This window comes from Alosa sapidissima, chromosome 23, assembly GCF_018492685.1.
Source record: "Alosa sapidissima isolate fAloSap1 chromosome 23, fAloSap1.pri, whole genome shotgun sequence".
In the NCBI taxonomy this organism is placed as follows: Eukaryota; Metazoa; Chordata; class Actinopteri; order Clupeiformes; family Clupeidae; genus Alosa; species Alosa sapidissima.
In genome coordinates, this window is record NC_055979.1 from 14,574,082 (window position 1) to 14,597,162 (window position 23,081).

Sequence of the window (23,081 nt, forward strand, 5' to 3'; positions counted from 1 at the left end):
TGAGGCTTGGTCTGAAGATGATCTGTGTAAAATTTGGTGGGAATCAGAGAAAGTATGTGACCCCTGATACATTTTAAGTGTTGTTTGATGAAATCCAAAATGGCAGAAAATTCATCATGGCAGAAAATGACGTCATAGGGTGCATTGGTCCAACTCGGCTTGGTCCAAGGATTCCAACGATACCTGACTTTTGAAAATCGGACCTACGGGTCAAAAGTTACATGAGTGAACACACTTCCAACTTTGGCCTGTTGGTGGCGCTAGAGGGTTCGAGTTGCCGACATGAAACTTGGTGACATGGGACCGTCCCCAATTAGTGTGCCAAATTTCCCAACTTTTTACCAGACGGTTCTATGGGCTGCCATTGACTTCCATTGCATATAATAATAATAATAGGAAAACGTAGAAACACAATGAGGTCCTCGCAGCTTCGCTGCTTGGCCCCCAATAATAATAGGAAAACGTAGAAACACAATGAGGTCCTCGCAGCTTCGCTGCTTGGCCCCCAAAGATAGAAACACAATGGGTGCCTTCGCAGTTTCGCTGCTTGGCCCCCAATTACAGTCATAAGTTGATTGGCCAGGATATTACAGTCGTTGGACTGTAAGGTTTCCATATACTCTGTATACACTACATTATGTTTGATTATCCTTTAAGATATCTTGGTGGTTCATTTCATGCACAGTAGACCAGGGCCCAATTCCTCGAAAGCATCTTAAGCCTAAGAGCGTCGTATAGTCCCTCTTACAAACGTCTTAAGATTTGCCGACTGTTTCCCGAAACCATCGTAGCTTAAGAGCGTCGTGAAAACACTCATAGATCTACGAGTTCTCCAGAGTACTCGTTACCGGCTAAGAGCGTCTTAACAGTACTTCTCACTGAGGTCACCAACAGGACATACAGAGGAATTACAACTTAGAATACATAATCCAATTTACGTTTCCATTCTTTATTGTGTTTAGCCTACCTGTGATGAGATTTTAGCGTGCAAAATAGCCTACATTTAATGGTCATAATAATGTGATGAAAAGCGGACAAAAATGCAATCAAGTTATGAAACGAGACGTTGCCAGAATAGTTTGACATTACCTTTGCTAAGTGAAGGCAATATTTTATTAGGCCTATGAGGTAAAAAGCAGAGAACGCAACATGTGGTTTAGTCTGTAGCCTACTACATAAAAATCTAAGCCTACACATTTCCTCTCTTTCTTACTTGACTTCTTTCTTATCTTCAAACGTGTTCTTAAGTGACACCGCGAAAAATTATTGCATGGTGCAACAATCTAATCTTAAAATAATTACAATTATTTATGTCTCTGTGTTTCAAAGCAACACAAATGTTTGTCACTATGAGAATCATCAAAAACTGAAAAGCTTGCTCAAAAATGTTTCACAAGGGATGCAGGAAGGAAATCACAACTGACTCAGCCAACGGTCAAGTCGAGTCTTGATCAGAAGAGTGAGAGGACAGCTTAACAGTGGCAGTGGTAAGTTTATGACTGACTTATGACTGACAGTATCTTGATTTCAACATTGACATGCTATAATGTAAGTGTGTGTGTGTGTGTGTGTGTGTGTGTGTGTGCACCTGTTGAAAGGCAGGTTATAGGTTACATTTCCACAAATACTGATAATTAATAGTAAGGTAATGATTGAGGTAGCCACCATTTTTAGTTCTGTTTTTACATTTTCAGATCCCGTGATTAATCACAATCACAGGTGTCCTTTATACCACAGTTTAGAACTTTTTCATTAGAACCTTTCCATTTAGAAAGCATGTTTCATTCACTGCCATCTACTAAAGTACATTTGTTTGAGCAAAGTCTGATTTGTCAAAGAGCAACTGGGTTTTAGATATGAACCACAAGCGAATGTTGATCAAAGGTTCTTCATAATGTTAAAAAAGGAAGTTTGCCATTGCCATGTGCTTGTGTTCGGTTTCAGTTTGATCCTTTGATAAAAGTTAGGGTACACTTTACTTGAAGGTATCTACACAAGAGTGACATGACACTCTCATGAACGTGTCATAAACATTATAAACAAGTCATAAACCTTCATGACATAACACAAGTGTCATTCGGTTTTTGTCATGATAAGTTATAGTGTTAGAGTTATGACAGTGTCATGTCACTCTTAAGTAGATACCTTCAAGTAAACTGTTACCGAAGTTAGTTATAATATATCTGAATAAATAAAGTTAAAGAAAGTGAACAGTTGTAACATAAAACATATGGGGCTCTACTTTAAATGCATGGGCAAATTGCTAAGTCAATCTATGAGCAAAGTTATTGTGCATGAACTAACAGCATCACATGGCATGAGACAGCTTTCAGCTGACCCACCGCTGTTTGTGCTTGGGATCTTTCTCACGGTATTGAATTTGCATAGATGTTGCATAGTTAGTAAACAAGCTTTATGTAGACTTCAGACTTTACACTTTGACCAGCATTTAAATGAAAGTCATGCAGTTATGTGTAAGTCATGTGATTTGACCTACAGTATGTGATGACAGTGTTAGATAGCACAGTAATACTACCATGATGAAAAACACTAATTTAATCTACAGAGGTGATATTTGAACCGTTGTCAGCAAAACCACATGTCATATAAATGAATACACACATGTATAATTTGCAGTCTAAGAGATTATGAGACAGGCTTCTCACCTATAACACAATTATATTAGAATATCTTTCTTTTACCTCCCATGCTTCTATTTCGCCCGTTTTGAAGCACAAAATGACACTCACCCACAGAAAACCCCACCTCCCCCCCACGACCAACCCCTGTACCTGTCCTCTGCCAGCGTGAAGAGGACACTAGCCACCATTAACCCACGCAAAGCAGCAGGCCCAGACAACATACCAGGACAAGTGTTGAAGGACTGTGCAGAAGAGCTGAAGGATGTTTTTACAGACATTTTCAACACCTCTCTGGAGTAAGCAGTCATCCCATCACTTTTCAAAACTGCCACCATCATACCCGTGTCAAAGAAATCATCACCATCATGCTTCAATGACTACCGACCTGTAGCACTCACGCCCATAATCATGAAGTGCTTCGAACGGCTAGTCATGTCACACATCAAAGCCACCCTACCCCCCACCCTGGACCCCTTCCAGTTTGCATACCGAGCCAAACGATCCACGGAGGATGCAATCTGCTCTGCCCTCCATCCAGCCCTCACCCACTTAGACAATAAAGACTCATATGTGAGAATGCTGTTCATAGACTTCAGTTCAGCATTCAATACCATAATACCACAACAACTCATCAGCAAACTGGACAAGCTAGGATTCAGTACCTCCCTCTGCAACTGGCTGCTGGACTTCCTGTTGCAGAGACCACAAGCAGTACGTGTCGGGGACAACACCTCAAGCACTCTGACCCTGAGCATGGGGGCCCCTCAAGGGTGTGTGCTCAGCCCCCTGCTCTTCACACTGCTAACACATGACTGTACAACCACTCACAGCTCCAACCATCTGGTGAAGTTTGCGGACGACACAACACTGGTGGGCCTCATCACTAAGGGCGATGAGGCTCACTACAGAGAAGAAGTAGACCTGCTGGCTAAATGGTGCAAAGACAACAACCTCCTGCTAAATGTCAGCAAGACCAAGGAGATTGTTGTCAACTTTCAGAGAGGCCACAAACAACTGCCACCACTGTCCATCGACGGAGATGCTGTGGAGAGAGTGAGCAGCACAAAATTTCTGGGGGTGCACATCAGCGACGACCTCTCCTGGACCACCAACACAGCATCACTGGCGAAGAAAGCCCAGCAGCGCCTCTACTTCTTGCGCAAATTGAAGAAGGCAAGTGCCACGCCCCCCGTCATGACTACATTCTACAGAGGGACCATCGAGAGCATCGTCTCCAGCAGCATCACAGTGTGGGGCGGAAGCTGCACAGATCAGAACAGGAAGACCCTCCAGCGCACTGTTAACACAGCTAAGAGGATCATTGGAGCACCACTCCCCTCCCTGCAGGACATTTACACCACCCGCCTCACCCGCAAAGCACTAATGATTGTCAAGGATACAACCCACCCTGCACACGAACTGTTCAGCCTCCTGCCCTCTGGAAAGCGGTACAGGAGCCTCCGCTCCCGCACCACCAGACTGGCAAGTAGCTTCATCCACCAAGCAATCAGGATGCTGAACACTCTACCCACTCTCCCATCACTGACAGCCCCCCCCCCACCCACCCAGGAACCTAGGATCCTGTCTACCCTAACCCCCCCCCCCTCCCCCCCAACAACGCCCTGTGGAACTGCACTGCTACTGCGCAGCCTAACGTGTTGCTGCTTCACATCAAGCCCGATATACTTGAAATTACTGCATACTGCATATCAATGTAAATATACAGGTCACACAAGCACAAGTTTAAACTTCATGTAACTGTTAAGACTATATAAATATACAACACAACTACCTCTATTTTTTTTTTATATATATGTCTTATATTTCTATTTTGATACATACATGTTCTATATTTCAGTCTTGCACTTTAATTTAATGTTTATGGTCTATGGCTATGTCTATAGTATGTCTATGTCTGTATTTAAAGTATGTCTATGTCTGCATGAGAAAGTAAGAAACGAAATTTAAATTCTTTGTATGACCAGTGCATGTAAAGAAATTGACAATAAAAGCCGACTTGACTTGACTTGACTATTTACAAGGTTAAATTTTTTTTGGAATTTTAGAGATACCAACCTGTGTTACTGTACCAGCAACCTCTGTGTGTGTCATCAAGGGAATGCAAATGCTTGTTATTATGCTTGACTACAGATTTGGGGTAAATGAAAGCAGGATAAGAAGTTGGTTGATGTGCTAACATGGTTAAAATATGAGTGGGTGGATAAAACTGAGTGGGTAGATGAGACTTTCTTTGTAAAACATCAGACTGATGAAACTGTTGAATTGGAAAGGAAGCGAGTATGTCAACATTGACAGGAAGAGGTGTATATGCAACAAGATGATCTGGCACATGATCTATTATGTAATTTTGGTAACACTTTCTATGAAGGTTGTATTTATAACGCCCTATGAATGCATTCATAATGTTTTATAAGGTGTCTATAAAGCATTGTAATGCTCATTATTACCATCTATAGGTATTCACAAGTCGTCATAACCAACTTCATGATGCATTATGACAGCTAATTATGAATGATTCTAATTTTAATCTGAATAATGCATTATAAATATTTCAAGATCTGCCTACTCACTTGTCAGTTTTATGATGCAACATAACTACTTTGCTCAGGGCCGTTTCAAGGAATTTTGGGCCCCAAGCAAAATGGACATGGAGCACCCCCCCCCCCCACTACCACACGCAAAGCCTACAGGAACCACAGCATAGCCATACAGTTTAAGTTCACCCACACTTTATATAAATAAAACATGTTGACAGTGCAAATGTTGCATATATATACTGTGCATTAGTTTTGAACATTTTGAACATAAACATAAAATCCAATGTCAGCTTCTTCCTCATGAATGGAGGATGAAGTTGATGGTGTACCTGGGAAAATAATTGAAAAAAAAAATCTGAAATTACCTGTGAAGTACGTTTGACCATTTCACTGTTAGCATATTGGAAACGGTCATTAACAGCTCAGCTCAGTGAGAGAAATTCACTAGGAAGAGCCTGAGGGCTGAGAAATTTAAGCAAAGCACCTTGAGGGAGTGAAGAAAAGATATGTTAGCATTTCCATATTTTGATATTTAGAAGGGATGCAGCTTCACAAATACCAATGCTTACTGTAAAAACATCCCAAGCTAATGTTATTGACCTAGGCCTACTTGTAGCTTAACATAGCATTTAAGCATTTTGCTGTTTGACAATTAGACAGACGCACCTGGTGCTTTAAAGACAGTAAACAGCTGGCGTGCATGAATACTGCTAGACATGAATGTTCCAGTCTGCTTTGATGCACGGAATTTATCGTTTGGTTTTCCTAACCCCCATTTGGTAAATAGATTATCACGGCCAAATAGTTAGTATAGCAGAGAAGCTATGCCACTTTCATCAAAACCTATTACAAAGCTATAGCAATGTTATGTCATTAAATATGATAAACAGTGATTCTGGAACAGATCTGCGTCTTCCCTATCCCGTTAATAAACATATTACAGTATGTAACCATATTCAGTCCGTTCGGAAAAAAAAGTTGGCTAACTGTTCTAGTTTGTTACAAGCAGCATGGGCTGTCAAGCAGGTAGTTAACATTTTTTTAGTTTTTTGCTAGGCTAGCCTTCCTGCTGCGACATTACACCATTTGTACAAGACAAGTAGAGCTATTTTATCCAGTGTAATTTATCACTTACCACTATCTTGTTTTTTCTTGTCATCCTCTTCCTTCCTCCTTATTCTTTTCTGGCTTCCAGACGCATAACTCCGCTTCATTATGACTGCCAAGGTTTTATATTTTCACGGCAGCAGAGATCACGAACCTGGCTGGCTGGCTGCTGTCTACTGAGAGAGGCCCCCTTGAGGGGGATCCCGGTATTGCCGGTAACAGTGTCGTTGCACTTTACTGCATTGACAATCAAAGGGGCGCTCACAGTTTGTCGTTGCATTTTATTCTTAACCAGTCATTGTCTTGGGGCCCCTGGCCAGCTCGGGGCCCCAAACAATTGCTTGGTTTGCTTGCCTCCTAGCGACGGGCCTGACTTTGCTTTGCCTTCTACTGTAGTCCTATATATATCTATAACTATAAGTATATTTAATAAAGTTATAATAATTTATACATCTCCCTATAGCACACAATTATAAACAGCTATGCAATATCATAAGTGTTATTTGTCAGCTCTAAGTAAAGTGACAAGAATATGACCATATTATTCTACAATGAAATGAGGGTCTGGACAGTAAAGACAAAAGGAATGCATTTAGTTCACTTTGTTTTCATTTGTCATTCCTTTTGTCTTTACTGTCCAGGCTCTCATTTCATTGTGCCTCATATTTGTTTATAAAAACCTTATATCTATTTATAACAACACCTCATTTGCTCTACTTTACCTAAAGCTGACAAATAACACCTATGACATTAACATAGTGATTTATAATATTGTGCATATGGGGTAAAGATGCTAGACTCGATACTTAGTTCAGTGCACCCTTTAATTACTCAGTGAACTTATATCTGTTAATAATAGGGTCATATTCTTGTCACTTTACTTAGAGCTGACAAATAACACTTATGATATTGCATAGCTGTTTATAATTGTGTACTATAGGGAGATGTATAAATTATTATAACTTTATTACATATACTTATAGTTATAGATATATATATATATATATATATAGGACTACAGTAGAAGCAAAGCAAAGTAGTTATGATGCATCATACAACTGACAAGTGAGTAGGCAGATCTTGACATATTTATAATGCATTATTCAGATTAAAATTATAATCATTCATAATTAGCTGTCATAATGCATCATGAAATTGGTTATGACAACTTGTGAATACATATAGATGGTAAAAATGAGCATTATAATGCTTTATAGACACCTTATAAAACATTATGAATGCATTCATAGGGCGTTATAAATACAACCTTCATAGAAAGTGTTTTACCGTAATTTTTCATATCAAAGTAGGAGTAGTTAGGAGAATCAGATGAGACTGGGTTGTTTACTGTGAGCTGTAAAAAGGGCATGATATCACTTAATTCTTTGCTACCCCCTCCAGCAGCCTAGAGTGTGCGATTGCAGCCCCTCACTTTCACTTCCTACAGCCCGGGTAACAATATGGTAACAACTATGAAGACCTGACATGCAGGTGTGAGATAAGATGAGCGGCCACAACATAGCCCCGGATTTCTAGCCTAGCCCCACCCACCTGTACCTCAGCTCATTTTAATCTCTCTGAGATACTAGTCTGGCTTCTCTCAATGTGCTTGAGTTTCTCTCAGCCACCAGGGTGGTGGGCCAATCAGCAACGAGAGGGGATGGCATTAGTTTAGAAATCGAAAACGGCAGTAGTAAACTGTTGTAGCAATGCAAGCATCAAATAAATGTGGATGAATGTGTAAATACATACAAAGGTATATTACTGTACATTGTTTCCTGACTGCAGATGCAGTTTATACAGTTCAGTTTGTAAAGGTTAGGCGAAGTGGAAAGTAATGTTAGAATGCCTGATCAATGTGATTGAAATCATTAGTGCAGCCTATAACCAAAGTTAACACACCCATCATGATGCTAGGGTTTGAAACAATGGGCGTAGGTTTACATAGGGACCATGGGAACTTGTGGGTTGTTTACTGTGAGCTGTGAAAAGGACATGATATCACGTAATTCTTTGCTACCCCCTCCAGCAGCCTAGAGTGTGCGATTGCAGCCCCTCACTTTCACTTCCTACAGCCCGGGTAACAATATGGTAACAACTATGAAGACCTGACATGCAGGTGTAAGATAAGATGAGCGGCCACAACATAGCCCCGGATTTCTAGCCTAGCCCCACCCACCTGTATCTCAGCTCATTTTAATCTCTCCTGTAGTGTCCCACAACTCTAAAGAAGATTTGCTCTTGGGGTCCCCTTACAGTTGAGAAGCATAATAATAAACAAACTAAGTATGTGTCTTTTGCAACAAAGTAACATAACTCTGATACAATGGGAATGCACCTACAGCAGTCTGTAGAAAGAAATCTTAGAATTCCTGTAGCATAACAGCTCTTTTCCATTTAGATTTCGGGGGGGGGGGGGGGGGGGCAATGTTTTTAAACGAACACCAAACTGTTTTCCAAGCAATAAGACCTGCTCAGAGTGCAGCAGAATAGAGTTCGCCCTATTAAGAGTTTATGTGCCACTAAAAAAACTTTAGGGGGTCTAATGAGAAGGTGTTGGAGAAGGCACCTCATAGTTTCCTTATGAGAGTGACATGTGTCATGACAGCGACCCTCTGTGTCAATAGAACATTTGTGTCCGCCCATTTAGGATGTGCGTCAAACGTTCTCTCACCTCTCGCTCACTTTCATATGCTGCGCGTACATAACCACAACTAAATGAAACCAAAATGACAAAACAAAAGGTGTCATAACAGAGAGTGCATTCAGAGAGTGCATTGTGAACTGCTTAGTGCTTTCCTGTCACTTTGTTCACAAAGATTTACCTAGGTCCAAGTGCACTTTTGAGAAAAATGTCATTTGTGATCTGACGTAGATAATGATGATAACGATAATGATGGCATATCCAACAGTTACATGTGTCCCTTTGTTTGAATCAGCTCATACCTTCCGTTACACTTTATTAAAGGTATCTACATAAGCGTGGCATGACACTGTTATGAATGTGTCATATACATTATAAACAAGTCATAAACGTATAACATAATGCTTCAGTCATTAAGTGTCATTCAGTCATGAAGTGTCATTCGGTGTTTGTCATGACAAGTTAGGGTTAGGTTTAGGGTTAGGGTTAGGTCTATAGGGTTAGAGGTTAGGGTTAGGATTCATGTGTCATGACATGACTCTTATGTAGATACCTTCAAGTAAAGTAATACCATACCTTCCAAGGCAACACTGATACTCTATGAGTTCTCCAGACACATGTTTGAATTCCCTTTGAAAGGCAGTTGCTCTAGTATCTTTGACTTGTACAATAACTTCCTTGTGGTTCCTCAACAATTAGGATATGTATCAGGTGAATATTTGCTTTTGTGTAGTTCCAGAGCCTGGTTGCCTCAGCAACAAAATCCTCTTTTAGCCAACAGTCTGCTTGTGTTCCAGGGTGAGAGAGAGGAAATAACAAGGGGTGCCAAACCCACATGAGTGCAAAGTGCAAAAGTGTTTTAAGTGCAAAAAGAAGGGCACACTCTGCTGTTTTGTGTATTGCCACATAGTATTATTGCTTATCCAACAATGAGATGGTTATGGTTATGGATACGCTTTTGTCCAAAGCAACATACAAATACAAAACAATATAATACTTAAATTTAACAGGGAACAAATTAAGATGTTGGTCAGACTATAATAAGGAGAATAGGAGATTTTAACAACAATGTCAATTCAATCAATAGCCTAATGTAATGAGATCTTGCTGACAAGGTTCCCACAATGCTATTCACATGCAAGAGGGTTTTATGCATCCTAAGGTGTTTTGTATGGCATGTGTGGTCACTAAAATTAATTCTTGTATCACAATCCCTGTACTTGTGTTGATGTATTATTAAGGTTCTGTCCCTTTTGTCACTATAATACAGCAATGTGTAAGTGATGACTTATTTTCCACATCACTATAGAAACTGGCAAGGGGGTGTGGTTGCATTATGCAGCGTCCCTGCCATTCTATGCTGGGGTAGCATTGTGAAGTTGGATCGAAACGTGGTAGATTTGCTTCCTGTCTTTGAAGAATGCCTTTGAAAAAGAGGTGTTAATGTGATAGGTTAGTTAATTTTTTTCAAGTGGAAAGTATTTTTTACTTTGTGATCATGAAATGGTAAGAACTCATTTTTTTTCATCATTCTTTTTTTAAAAAAAATGTGTATGGTTGACAGCATGTTGTGTTTTAACAGCTAAGCAATCTAAGCAATACAGTTCCTCTCGAATCACCACAAACTATACCGTGTATTGCGTCTATGTTGTTTTACTATACATGTTCACATTGTTATGGTTCAGTATCTGAATCACAAAATCTGAGGTACAAATATTTTATTTCATATGGCTTGGGGGTAGATATTGTTTTTGTTGTAGTTGGTTGTCTTTTATTGTATCATAAAAATAAATTCAGTGATTTTGTCACTATCTAAAAAATATTTTAGATTTGTTTAAGAAGCAGTTCCTTCTCTCTTGCCATGTTCTAACTTTCATAACTCAGCATGCTTATTTCAAATTCTGTCGTTGCATTTCCACAAATGACTTGTGTGTTGTGAAATGACACGTGAATTTCCCTTGAGAGTACTATGCTAATGCTGGTGAACATACCAACATATGGCTGACATTTTGATTGGTGCATTGGCTGAGGGGAGTGTCTGATACATTTCCTCAAAATACCCACAATGTCCTTTGAGCCATGGAGCACAGGAAAAGCACACAGTTGTGTCAGATCTCAACCTGCGCATTCGAAAGTGCTTGGAAACCCCCTTCAACCCCCAACTGAAATCTGTTTTTGAGACTATCGTTAGGAATGGTGGGAAATCCACAAGAGGAACTCCAAAAGAGATAACAGCAAATGTTTCTTGTATTATACTGACAAGCAGCACAACTAGGCCAAAGAGGCAAACATGCTCACACAAGATTTCTTACAACTTCAACCAGGGTGAGAGGTGGTTGTTATGCTGATCAAGTGTACAGTCACAAATTCAAGTTCAAGTTGAAGGTGTCAACATTAGTAGGAGCAAAATAACTTCTGGATGATCTGTTCAAACAGTATCTGATTATTTTGTGTTCTGTCATTTTTCCATTTTTCTCAATCAGAATTGATCTGCAGTTTCTACCACCATTACTCAAAATTTGGTCCCAGTACAACTTATCAGGATGAACCTCTCGGTGGCCCATAATGTGGACAACAACACTCTGCAGGATCTGGGCAGTCCGCTCACCACTGTGGTTCTCCCAGTGATCTACCTGCTCGTGATCCTGGTCAGCACCCCATGTAATTTAGTCTGCTTCATCCTCCTCTGCTTTTACACCAAGCGGAAAACCTCCACCATCATCTTTGCCATCAATCTCTCGATGGCCGACCTCCTGTACAGCATATCTCTGCCACTCCAGGTACTGAAGCCTTGCCTTGCCACTCCAACACACTCCTTGGATCGAAATACACAAAAATATCATGAAACATTGTGTGTCGACTTTTCTTTTGTAATGATATCAATTTCTAAGGGCACCCAGTTTTAAGGGTCCCTTTTATTAGCCATTAGAATAACATTTTTGAAAAAATCTTTTTAAAAATTATTTTCCAGGTGTTCTACCATTTCTCGGGCAATGACTGGAACTTTGGTGCAGAGGCGTGCGGCTTCACCACAGTGGCGTTCCACTGCAGCATGCAATGCTCTGTCCTCATCACCTGCGCTATCGCTGTGGAGCGCTACCTGGGCGTGGTACACCCTATAAAGAGCAAGCACTGGTGCACGCCGTTGCGCGCCGGCCTGGTGTGCCTGCTGATCTGGGGCCTTGTGCTGGTCGTGCAGACGCCCATGATGCGCCACGACCTGACACTCCGTGTGGAGCAGCTCAACCTGACCACCTGCTTCGATGTGATCCCACGCGGAACCTTCGGCACCAAACCACTCACGTACACATATTTCGGCGCGGTCTTCCTTCTCTTCTATGCCTTGCCGCTGGTCATCCTCGTGGCATGCTACGTGGCTGTGACGCGAGGGCTTCACAACTCACCGCAAACGGACGTCGAGGACTACTCGCGTCGTTACGCGTGGGTCATGTGCTCCATAGCTGCAGTGAGCTTTGTCCTGTTTTACCTGCCCAACATACTTCTCCAGATCCTGCACTTGTTATTCCGTTCGCAAGAGCACAGTCTCTATCCCTACTACAAGCTCACTCATGGCATCAACAGCCTCAACTGCTGCGTGGACCCCTTTGTTTACTTCCTCGCTTCGCGCGAGTTCCGCAACACCTTCCGGAAGGCTCTGCGTCCATGCCAGTGCTGTGGCCAGTGCGACTCGGACGAACTGTCCACTCCCTCAGATGTCTTCAGCTACGCCAAGGCCTCACTGTACAACAGCAACAAGCAGTGATTCCTTACTCTCACACCCAGGGCCAGAACACTCAAATAAATAACAAAGAAATAACAACAGCAAAAAAATGTCTCTGTTTAACTGGGGAGCTGGGAAAAGAACCCTGATAAATCTGGACTTACCTGTAAATGAACAAGTACTCAAATAGAATAGATCTGGACTTACCTGATGATGAGCTCTGTTTGAAAAAAAGGAATGGGATCCCCAAGGAATGGGAAAGAACTTGGATAGGTCAGGAATTACCTGTTGATGAGCAGACACCTGATACAATTAAGTTGCGATAACATTGTTGTTTTAACTGTTTTTTAAATGTTTTTTTGCCAAAGCAGTGTAAAATTGTCAGTCTGGGGGATTCTGTGTGGTGTGTGTGTGTGTGTGTGTGTGTGTGTGTGTGTGTGTGTGTGTGCATGTGTGTGTGTGTGTGTGTGTGTGCATGTGTGTGTGTGTGTGTATGTGTGTGTGTGTGTGTGTGTGCATGTGTGTGTGTGTGTGTATGTGATAGGGAAGGGCGTTAAGCAGCAGGGTGGTTAGAGGTGTCAAATTGTGCATGAGCAGTCCAGAGAGGTCAGTTCTTACATTATGAAGGTTTGTTTTGTATTCATGTTGCTAAACTACTGCTCTAATCTCTCTTTACACTCTTAAAACAAATGTGTTAAAAACAACACAACTTGCATCCAGATAGGGAACACATTCGTTTTAAGAGTGTATATTTGAGTATCATTACCACTGCTTAAAAGTATAGTTTGGCATTTGGAACTATTTGTCACGCTGAATAAAGTGTCAATGTAAAGCAACCTGTTTTGATGATAATTTCATGATTATGCTTAAGTGATTGTGAACTATTTTACAAATCATGTCATTGTGAGCGATACTAGGGCATTCAAGCTTATTACTGTTTTACACTTACCTCAACTGTGTGTTTTTTTTTTGTTTAAACTAAGAACTGCTTGAAGTGAAGGGTGTTACCCTGTAGTCAAATGAGGCGGGTGTCTGTGTTTTTAAACACATATCTCCAGATGTCTGGATGGATCACTGTGCAAAACAGACGCAAAAACTTGCCCCCCCCCCCCCCCCCCCACACACACACACAATGTGGGAGCAGTGCTGAGGGGGAGAGGTCTGCAAGTGTTCGTAAAACCCATAGCCACATCAAGCATGTGGCTAATGTTCTTATATTACTTATATTATGTTTACATTTTTCTCTTATATTGTCCATATTTAATGCTGGTCTCTAGACTTTATCCCTGCACTGTTGCACTGTTGGACTGTTGGACTTATTTGCACTACCACCATGACACAAACTTCATAGAGCAGCTTAACACTGCATAATGAATCAAGGTTAGTCCCTGCCATGCCACTACAAGCGACTCGTGCTTATATATCCCTTATTCATGTGAATCTTTGATTTAATATCTTTTACTGTCCACATGATATGAGTCATGTGGATTTGTTATTTTATCATTCTGTGTAGGTTGTAGTGTATTTTGTGTGTGCCGTCTTAAGTTGGGACCTTGAATTTCCCCTTGGGGATAAAGTATCCATCTAATGATCAGTTATCCTCCCTGCCATTGGCTACAGCCTATGCACGGCCACTAGACTTAAGGGGACAGAGGGGGTCCAAACACTGTCTATCTGTCTGTCGGCTTTTGTCTGTCTGTCTGTCTGCTTGTCTTCCTGCCTGTCTGCCTGCCTGTCTGAGTGGATGGATAGATGGATGGAAACAGGGTACAGTTGCAGTCCATGATACAGAGAGCTCAGTTTGGGAAACACACAAAGCACCTGTGTTATACTTAGTCATCACTGTAATGTGCTCCGTTTTATATTGCATTCAAGTCAAAGTCAAAGTCTGCTTTATTGTCAATTTCTTTACATGCCAAGACATACAAAGAGATCGAAATTACGTTTCTCACTATCCCACAGTGGAGACAAGACATATTCTACCAATTTAAGTCCACAGACAAACATAACATTCAAGTAAACAATAAAAAAGTAAACTAGATGTACCGCAGAGTGTGTGTGTGTGTGTGTGTGTGTGCGTGCGTGCTTGTGTGTGTGCCTGCGTATGTGCCTGTGCATGCAAGCGTACATATGTCTACTGTGTGAGTATGTGTCATACGTATGATTACTGTGAATGTATGTGTGTGTGTGTATCTGTTTGTGCACATGTGTGCACATGAAATGGGTTAACATGACCCCTGGAGGCAAACATACGGAAAAAAATGGTCATCCTAGGCCCTACAGTTCTCAAGATATTCACAGAGAACTGTGTCTGCCCTACCCTCCTTTCGGGGGGTCCAGTCCAGCGGGGGGGCTACAGATCAAAACGAAAAATGACGGTTCCATGCTATCCATGTGGGGGTACATGCCCACCAAGTTTTGTGTACCCCGGTCTTTCAGTGTCCTGGGAATCCTTGTTGGTGTACGTCACTAAATGTACACATAAATTATTTTATTGTAAGGCCCCCCATGAACATGCATTCGGAGGGTGTCATAATGATCCTACACTTTTAATTTCGTGCAGTTTTGACCTTGTCAGCCAGAGATATTGTGATGAAAACACCTAATTTTTTGCTTTTTAATTTTTAACTAGGTGGCGCTATACATGAAATAAGTGGTAATGGGATGGGTTGACATGCCCCCTTAAGACCAACATACATAAAAAAGATGGCCCTACGGTTCTCGAGATATTCACAGAAAACTGTCTCCGGCCACCTACAGGCCAGTTGGTGTATAGTAACATAAATTAACTAGACTGCATTTCCGGCGGGAACTGCGAAAGTGTGCTTGCCCTGGTCCGGTCACCAACGTGAGCAGACAGTGACATACGCTATGCTGAACCTGGCTTGATCCAAGCATTCTAACAGTGCCTTTCAGTGTTGGAGCAGTGGCAATACCTCAAAAGCTCTATTCAACTATTGCCTTGCGGGTTGAATGCGATTCGTTGGATTTTACCTTTGGCCTGCCTTCGAATTTAGCTTCTATGACTGAGATCAAATCAATAAAATAAAATGACAGCAGTGATTGGCTGCAAAAAATAAATAATGTCACGCGTCTTGCGCCTCTCAAACTGGGCTATCAGGTAACCTACAGAGGAATTGAAATTATGAAATATGACCAAGGCATTAAAAAGCTGCTTGTTTGTCAGGATACTTTTTCACTGATTTATTTTAAAAAAAAATATGAGCTATGAGTGTGAATGTTATATATTCCATCCCACAAATTATGTTTTACTGGTTTATTTGACAAATAATCTATATGGATTTGCTCTATAAAGACCTTATGTCTGTTTGGGATTGTTTTGTGAGCCTGGGGTTGTTTTGAGAGCCTATTGATGTAGCCTATCTCAGAATAAAGGAATACTTCATATTACTCTAAACCACCGTCTGTAAATCAACTGTATACATTGCACTATATTTCTTGACCTGTCTCTGTATGTTTCATCACCTTTCTATACTTTGCCTCACATTGCAACACAGCTCAGATCTTTGGTTGCTATGAAGGCCAGTCGTTCTAAATGGATGGTTGCTATGGCCAAAGGCCAGTTCTATCTCTGCCGTTGTCAAGCGGGCATATCGTAGAATTCTGATTAACCTTATCTTATTTAAAACATCTCTATTTTACTTAGCCCACTTCCATACAGTGGGTCCCATTAAGAAGTGGCCACTTCCTGCACGCTTACCTTGATTCACACAGCAGCATTATTAAATTAATCTGTCACCATACGCCTATGCCAACGTTTGCAAAGAAAACATTTTAATTTGATTCACATGAAACGTTACATTTCATGTACATGTTGACAATGAGTAGGCTAGTTTTGGTTGTTGGTGGTGTTATTGCATCCCTTAGTTATGCCTACAATGCAAGTTCCCTTAAGCTGTCACAAACGTAGGTGCTACTGTACTTTTAGGGCTAAAGTGCTTCGTGAATTACTGTTAGTAAAAAAAATAGCAGTCCTAAAGTTACACGTGACGAAGTTACGAGTGCAAGCATCTCATATCAAATGACCATGGCATTACGCTAAACAACATAAATCCCAAATAGCAACATACATCTCCTCCCTATAGCTAGCCACACAAGAAATGAATGATACTAAATCTCTGCTTAGCATGCTAATAACAGAAGGGGCACATTTATGTTGACCACTACAACATGACTCATTATGTCTGTAACGTTAACTGTATAAAACACTTACTTTCATAAAGGACGCACGCCATCCAGCACATGGAAACCGATATTTTAGGTTCTTGGCCACAAACTCAAAACGTGTCTCCCTGAAGCTCTGTTCTAGAATCTTTGCTCTGAAGGCTGTGTTGCTAGGCGACATCAAATAAACGAAATGATAGTCTTTCAGTATTAAATGTGTACGTGTGATTCCGAATGGATGTGTGTGGTTTGCAAGAATAAACAAGAAATAACATTTCCAATAATTTCCCATGATAAATTACATAATATTTGCACCTTCATTACTTGTGAATCTCACACCGTATTTCAAGTCGGCTACACTAGTGAAATGTAATACAACGTTGCCACCTAGCGTTCTGATAGGTAGGCTATTTAACATTAACGTGACATTGCTCGTTTATTCTTTCGTCAACTCCATGCTTTTAGGAAAACAATCTTTTTATCATAGTTCCCTCTTCAATGAGCGATTACCAGCTCGTTTTTGTAACAGAGATAGCTGTTTATTGTCCCTAGGTTTACAGAAACACCTATTCATATTAATACGTAGCCTATGGAGTGCTGCCGACCACTGTTCATTACATGGCCCAGAATGCCTTGCATGTCTTTACAACAAAACAACACAGTAAAACCTAAATGCCCGTAAACATATGCATTTGCATACTTGTAACATTTTTAATAATACTCTCCCATCATGATATGTAACAATAATGAAAAATTTAATTTGAATACCATCAATGTGAAAACAACTCTATTATGTAAGCTATATATAGCTACTGTTGTCCTTGCTTTTTCAGTTCATACTATCCCATGGCAGAGCAAGGATTTCATGATTGGGCAAGGTTGCCTGGAAACATTGTGTCTGCTCTGAGACATCGTGCATACATGGAAGGCATTGTGATAGAAGGTGAATGGTGTGAGTTACCAAATACCCGTCGGTCGTTTGCCAAATGATGGAAACTTTTGGAATATTTCTTTTTTTTTTTTTTGCCTATGCACCCTCACACTGGAGTCCCCAGTTCATATACAACATTTGGTATCGATATGTGACAGTGTTCCTGAGATATGGACGACTTCCTGTTTCGGAGCTTCGCCGCCGATTTCGTTTGGCTGTGACGGGCAAACGCTTTCGAAAATCAAAAATCCTTCCGCTAACATTTGTGAGGCTTGGTCCAAGGATAATGTACGTCAAGTTTCGTGGCGTTCGGACCAAATTTGTGACCTGTGAAAATTTAGTTTCGCTTTCTGTTCAATCCAATATGGCGGACGAACGGCACGCCCACCTGACGTCATCTTCGCGACCAACTTACACCGGTACTGACCGGACGTTTTAAAGTTGGAACGGTGTCTCTGTCTCAAAGGGCCTAGGCGCTAGGGCTGACAAAAAATTAGGGAGACGGGAAAAATAATAATAAAACTTAAGAAGAACAATAAGTGTGCTGCTTTGCAAGCACACTTAATTAACACAATTAATGTTAGCGGAAGGATTTTTGATTTTCGAAAGCGTTTGCCCGTCACAGCCAAACGAAATCGGCGGCGAAGCTCCGAAACAGGAAGTCGTCCATATCTCAGGAACACTGTCACATATCGATACCAAATGTTGTATATGAACTGGGGACTCCAGTGTGAGGGTGCATAGGCAAAAAAAAAAAAAAGAAATATTCCAAAAGTTTCCATCATTTGGCAAACGACCGACGGGTATTTGGTAACTCACACCATTCACCTTCTATCACAATGCCTTCCATGTATGCACGATGTCTCAGAGCAGACACAATGTTTCCAGGCAACCTTGCCCAATCATGAAATCCTTGCTCTGCCATGGGATAGTATGAACTGAAAAAGCAAGGACAACAGTAGCTATATATAGCTTACATAATAGAGTTGTTTTCACATTGATGGTATTCAAATTAAATTTTTCATTATTGTTACATATCATGATGGGAGAGTATTATTAAAAATGTTACAAGTATGCAAATGCATATGTTTACGGGCATTTAGGTTTTACTGTGTTGTTTTGTTGTAAAGACATGCAAGGCATTCTGGGCCATGTAATGAACAGTGGTCGGCAGCACTCCATAGGCTACGTATTAATATGAATAGGTGTTTCTGTAAACCTAGGGACAATAAACAGCTATCTCTGTTACAAAAACGAGCTGGTAATCGCTCATTGAAGAGGGAACTATGATAAAAAGATTGTTTTCCTAAAAGCATGGAGTTGACGAAAGAATAAACGAGCAATGTCACGTTAATGTTAAATAGCCTACCTATCAGAACGCTAGGTGGCAACGTTGTATTACATTTCACTAGTGTAGCCGACTTGAAATACGGTGTGAGATTCACAAGTAATGAAGGTGCAAATATTATGTAATTTATCATGGGAAATTATTGGAAATGTTATTTCTTGTTTATTCTTGCAAACCACACACATCCATTCGGAATCACACGTACACATTTAATACTGAAAGACTATCATTTCGTTTATTTGATGTCGCCTAGCAACACAGCCTTCAGAGCAAAGATTCTAGAACAGAGCTTCAGGGAGACACGTTTTGAGTTTGTGGCCAAGAACCTAAAATATCGGTTTCCATGTGCTGGATGGTGTGCGTCCTTTATGAAAGTAAGTGTTTTATACAGTTAACGTTACAGACATAATGAGTCATGTTGTAGTGGTCAACATAAATGTGCCCCTTCTGTTATTAGCATGCTAAGCAGAGATTTAGTATCATTCATTTCTTGTGTGGCTAGCTATAGGGAGGAGATGTATGTTGCTATTTGGGATTTATGTTGTTTAGCGTAATGCCATGGTCATTTGATATGAGATGCTTGCACTCGTAACTTCGTCACGTGTAACTTTAGGACTGCTATTTTTTTTACTAACAGTAATTCACGAAGCACTTTAGCCCTAAAAGTACAGTAGCACCTACGTTTGTGACAGCTTAAGGGAACTTGCATTGTAGGCATAACTAAGGGATGCAATAACACCACCAACAACCAAAACTAGCCTACTCATTGTCAACATGTACATGAAATGTAACGTTTCATGTGAATCAAATTAAAATGTTTTCTTTGCAAACGTTGGCATAGGCGTATGGTGACAGATTAATTTAATAATGCTGCTGTGTGAATCAAGGTAAGCGTGCAGGAAGTGGCCACTTCTTAATGGGACCCACTGTATGGAAGTGGGCTAAGTAAAATAGAGATGTTTTAAATAAGATAAGGTTAATCAGAATTCTACGATATGCCCGCTTGACAACGGCAGAGATAGAACTGGCCTTTGGCCATAGCAACCATCCATTTAGAACGACTGGCCTTCATAGCAACCAAAGATCTGAGCTGTGTTGCAATGTGAGGCAAAGTATAGAAAGGTGATGAAACATACAGAGACAGGTCAAGAAATATAGTGCAATGTATACAGTTGATTTACAGACGGTGGTTTAGAGTAATATGAAGTATTCCTTTATTCTGAGATAGGCTACATCAATAGGCTCTCAAAACAACCCCAGGCTCACAAAACAATCCCAAACAGACATAAGGTCTTTATAGAGCAAATCCATATAGATTATTTGTCAAATAAACCAGTAAAACATAATTTGTGGGATGGAATATATAACATTCACACTCATAGCTCATATTTTTTTTTTAATAAATCAGTGAAAAAGTATCCTGACAAACAAGCAGCTTTTTAATGCCTTGGTCATATTTCATCATTTCAATTCCTCTGTAGGTTACCTGATAGCCCAGTTTGAGAGGCACAAGACGCGTGACATTATTTATTTTTTGCAGCCAATCACTGCTGTCATTTTATTTTATTGATTTGATCTCAGTCATAGAAGCTAAATTCGAAGGCAGGCCAAAGGTAAAATCCAACGAATCACATTCAACCCGCAAGCCAATAGTTGAATAGCCCTCTCCCAGAGCTTTTGGGATATTGCCACTGCTCCAACACTGAAAGGCACCGTTACAATGCCTGGATCAAGCCAGGTTCAGCATAGCGTATGCCACTGTCTGCTCACGTTGCTGACCGGACCAGGGCAAGCACACTTTCGCAGTTCCCGCCGGAAATGCAGTCTAGTTTATTGTGTGGCCCCCCATGAATGGAATTCCACAAAACTTGGCGTGCATACAGAGGGTGTCATAATGATCCTACACTTCCAATTTCATGCAGTTTTGACTATGTTAGGTCACAGATACCTTCGATTACAACACCTCATTTTTACTTTTTTGTATTTAACTAGGTGGCGCTATACATGAAATGAGTGGTTATGGAATGGGTTGACATGGCCCCTTGAGATCAACATACAAAAAAAATGGTCCTCCTAAACCCTACGGTTTTCGAGATATTCACAGAAAACTGTGTCTGCCCTACCCTCCTTTCGGGGGGTCCAGTCCAGCAGGGGGGCTACAGATCAAAACGAAAAACGATGGTTCCATGCTATCCATGTGGGGTTACATGCCCACCAAGTTTCGTGTACCCCGGTCTTTCAGTGTCCCGGGAATCCTTGATGGAAATTTGGGCATGCGAAAAAGAAAAAAAAAGGAAAAAATTCGCTGCGCGGCGGTCATAATAAGAAGGCACATACAATGAAGAAATAAGAGCAGCAAAATTGGGTTGAAATTGTGCAATTGTGCATAGACAGTCAATATAATAGTGCAAAGTCAGGCCAATAAATGGCTGAGGTAGTTTTGTTTGACCTAAGTAAGCAAGTGGCATAGTGGTGCAAGTTATGTAAGAGCAGCAGAAGTGTGTTGTGTTTTCAGGACAACAGGACAACAAGAACAAGTTGCAAAGTGTGCAAGTGTACAAGTGGAGTAGTGCAAGTGAAGTAGCGCAAGGCAGCCATTGTGGGTCCATAAGTCCAGGATGTTATGTAGCTGAGGGTGGAGGGGGGAGAGAGAGTTCAGCATCCTAACAGCCTGGTGTATGAAGCTGTTGGTGAGTCTGGTGGTGCGGGAGCGCAGGCTTCTGTACCTCTTCCCAGAGGGCAGTAGGTCAAACAAATTGTGAGCGGGATGACTTGTATCACTCACAATTGTGGTCACAGGACAAAAGTCCTGCAGAACCTAAATTATTTTCTCCTGTATGGTATATGCATGCAGAAAAAAAACCCTCAAAACACATTGTTGTTTAGCACATTGCATTTTTACACATTGCATCGTCAGCGACTAATACTAACCCCCTTTTAATCACATTACTAATCTCAATCCACATCCTGCCCATTTCATGAGTATGCAGGTTATAAATGACTGACTGCAGTGACCGTGATAATTTTTTCCTTGATGTGTATCTGATCCATTTGCTTATAGACTTTGTATCAGAGTACGGTTCAAAGACTTGGAATCCAAAGCGAAGGCTGCCAATATCTCAAGAATACAGATCTGCTACGACTCGACCAGTTAAGAGGAAGTCGCAGATGACTCCAATGAACCAGACCATATGTACCGGCGAAGACAAATTTCGAGGTATTCTATGGGTCTGTTCTGCTGCCTTTTAGATATCTAACTGGGGAGCGAGGCAGCAAGTGCGGTTCGAAACCTAAAACACTAATTTTGCTGCCTTATATCTTAGATTTCCTGAATAATGGTCATTTATATAATGGGCAGCATCAATGCAATGCTATGTCATGATAGACATATGTCATAATTAGTGCTTTGCAACAAAGACATGGGGCCTATAAGGAGACATGTGCATACTTTGGGTTTCTCATACAACTCTGGACTCTCTCCCTCAGTAAATTACGTGAAGCAAAAAGCATGACCAAGGAGCAAGGCGGAGCAGGATATTTGATCAGGAGCCACTGCCGGGAACCCGGATTGCATGGGAGTGGGGGGATGCAGAGCAGAGCAGAGGCAGCGACTCTCTCTCTCCCACTCACTTCCTGTCATTCTCCACTGTCATAAAAAGGCCACAAAATATACTTAAAAAAAAAGATGGGCAATAGGCAGACATCATTAGTCTATAGTAACCTGAAGGCTAATGAATAACTTCAGACAACAGGTGTATTGCTGGCATCATAGGACGTTTCAATAACAAGGCAATGAGGATTGACATGATGCTGTAAGAAACTTTCAAAATAGCCTCATCTGGAGTATCCTTATGTAACGATCCTGTGTTCTCTGTCTCTCCTTTGTTTACCTCCTGTGCCATGTGCTCCTGTGTTTACTTCCTGTCCCTGTGTTTTAGTTCCTGT

General features: G+C 41.0%; 1 protein-coding gene and 1 long non-coding RNA gene across 4 annotated transcripts; both read left to right on the forward strand.

Moving 5' to 3' along the window:
- The first annotated feature begins 1,406 nt into the window (after positions 1-1,406).
- LOC121698873 (P2Y purinoceptor 8-like) lies at positions 1,407-13,508 on the forward strand. Of its 3 annotated transcripts, none has more exons than XM_042081352.1 (3): positions 1,407-1,487; positions 11,435-11,731; positions 11,923-13,508. In XM_042081352.1, the coding sequence occupies exons 2-3, from the start codon at positions 11,495-11,497 to the stop codon at positions 12,712-12,714; spliced, it is 1,029 nt and encodes a 342-aa protein (XP_041937286.1). In that variant the 5' UTR covers positions 1,407-1,487; positions 11,435-11,494; the 3' UTR covers positions 12,715-13,508. The 3 variants fall into 3 exon arrangements, with proteins under 3 accessions (XP_041937286.1, XP_041937285.1, XP_041937287.1); XM_042081351.1 differs by lacking the exon at positions 1,407-1,487 and adding an exon at positions 10,308-10,457; XM_042081353.1 differs by lacking the exon at positions 1,407-1,487 and adding an exon at positions 10,523-11,276.
- Positions 13,509-19,457: 5,949 nt separating this feature from the next.
- LOC121698536 lies at positions 19,458-22,744 on the forward strand. The gene is made up of 3 exons (XR_006026791.1): positions 19,458-19,510; positions 22,198-22,353; positions 22,623-22,744. It is a non-coding gene; the product is annotated as an uncharacterized LOC121698536 (long non-coding RNA).
- Positions 22,745-23,081: the final 337 nt, after the last annotated feature.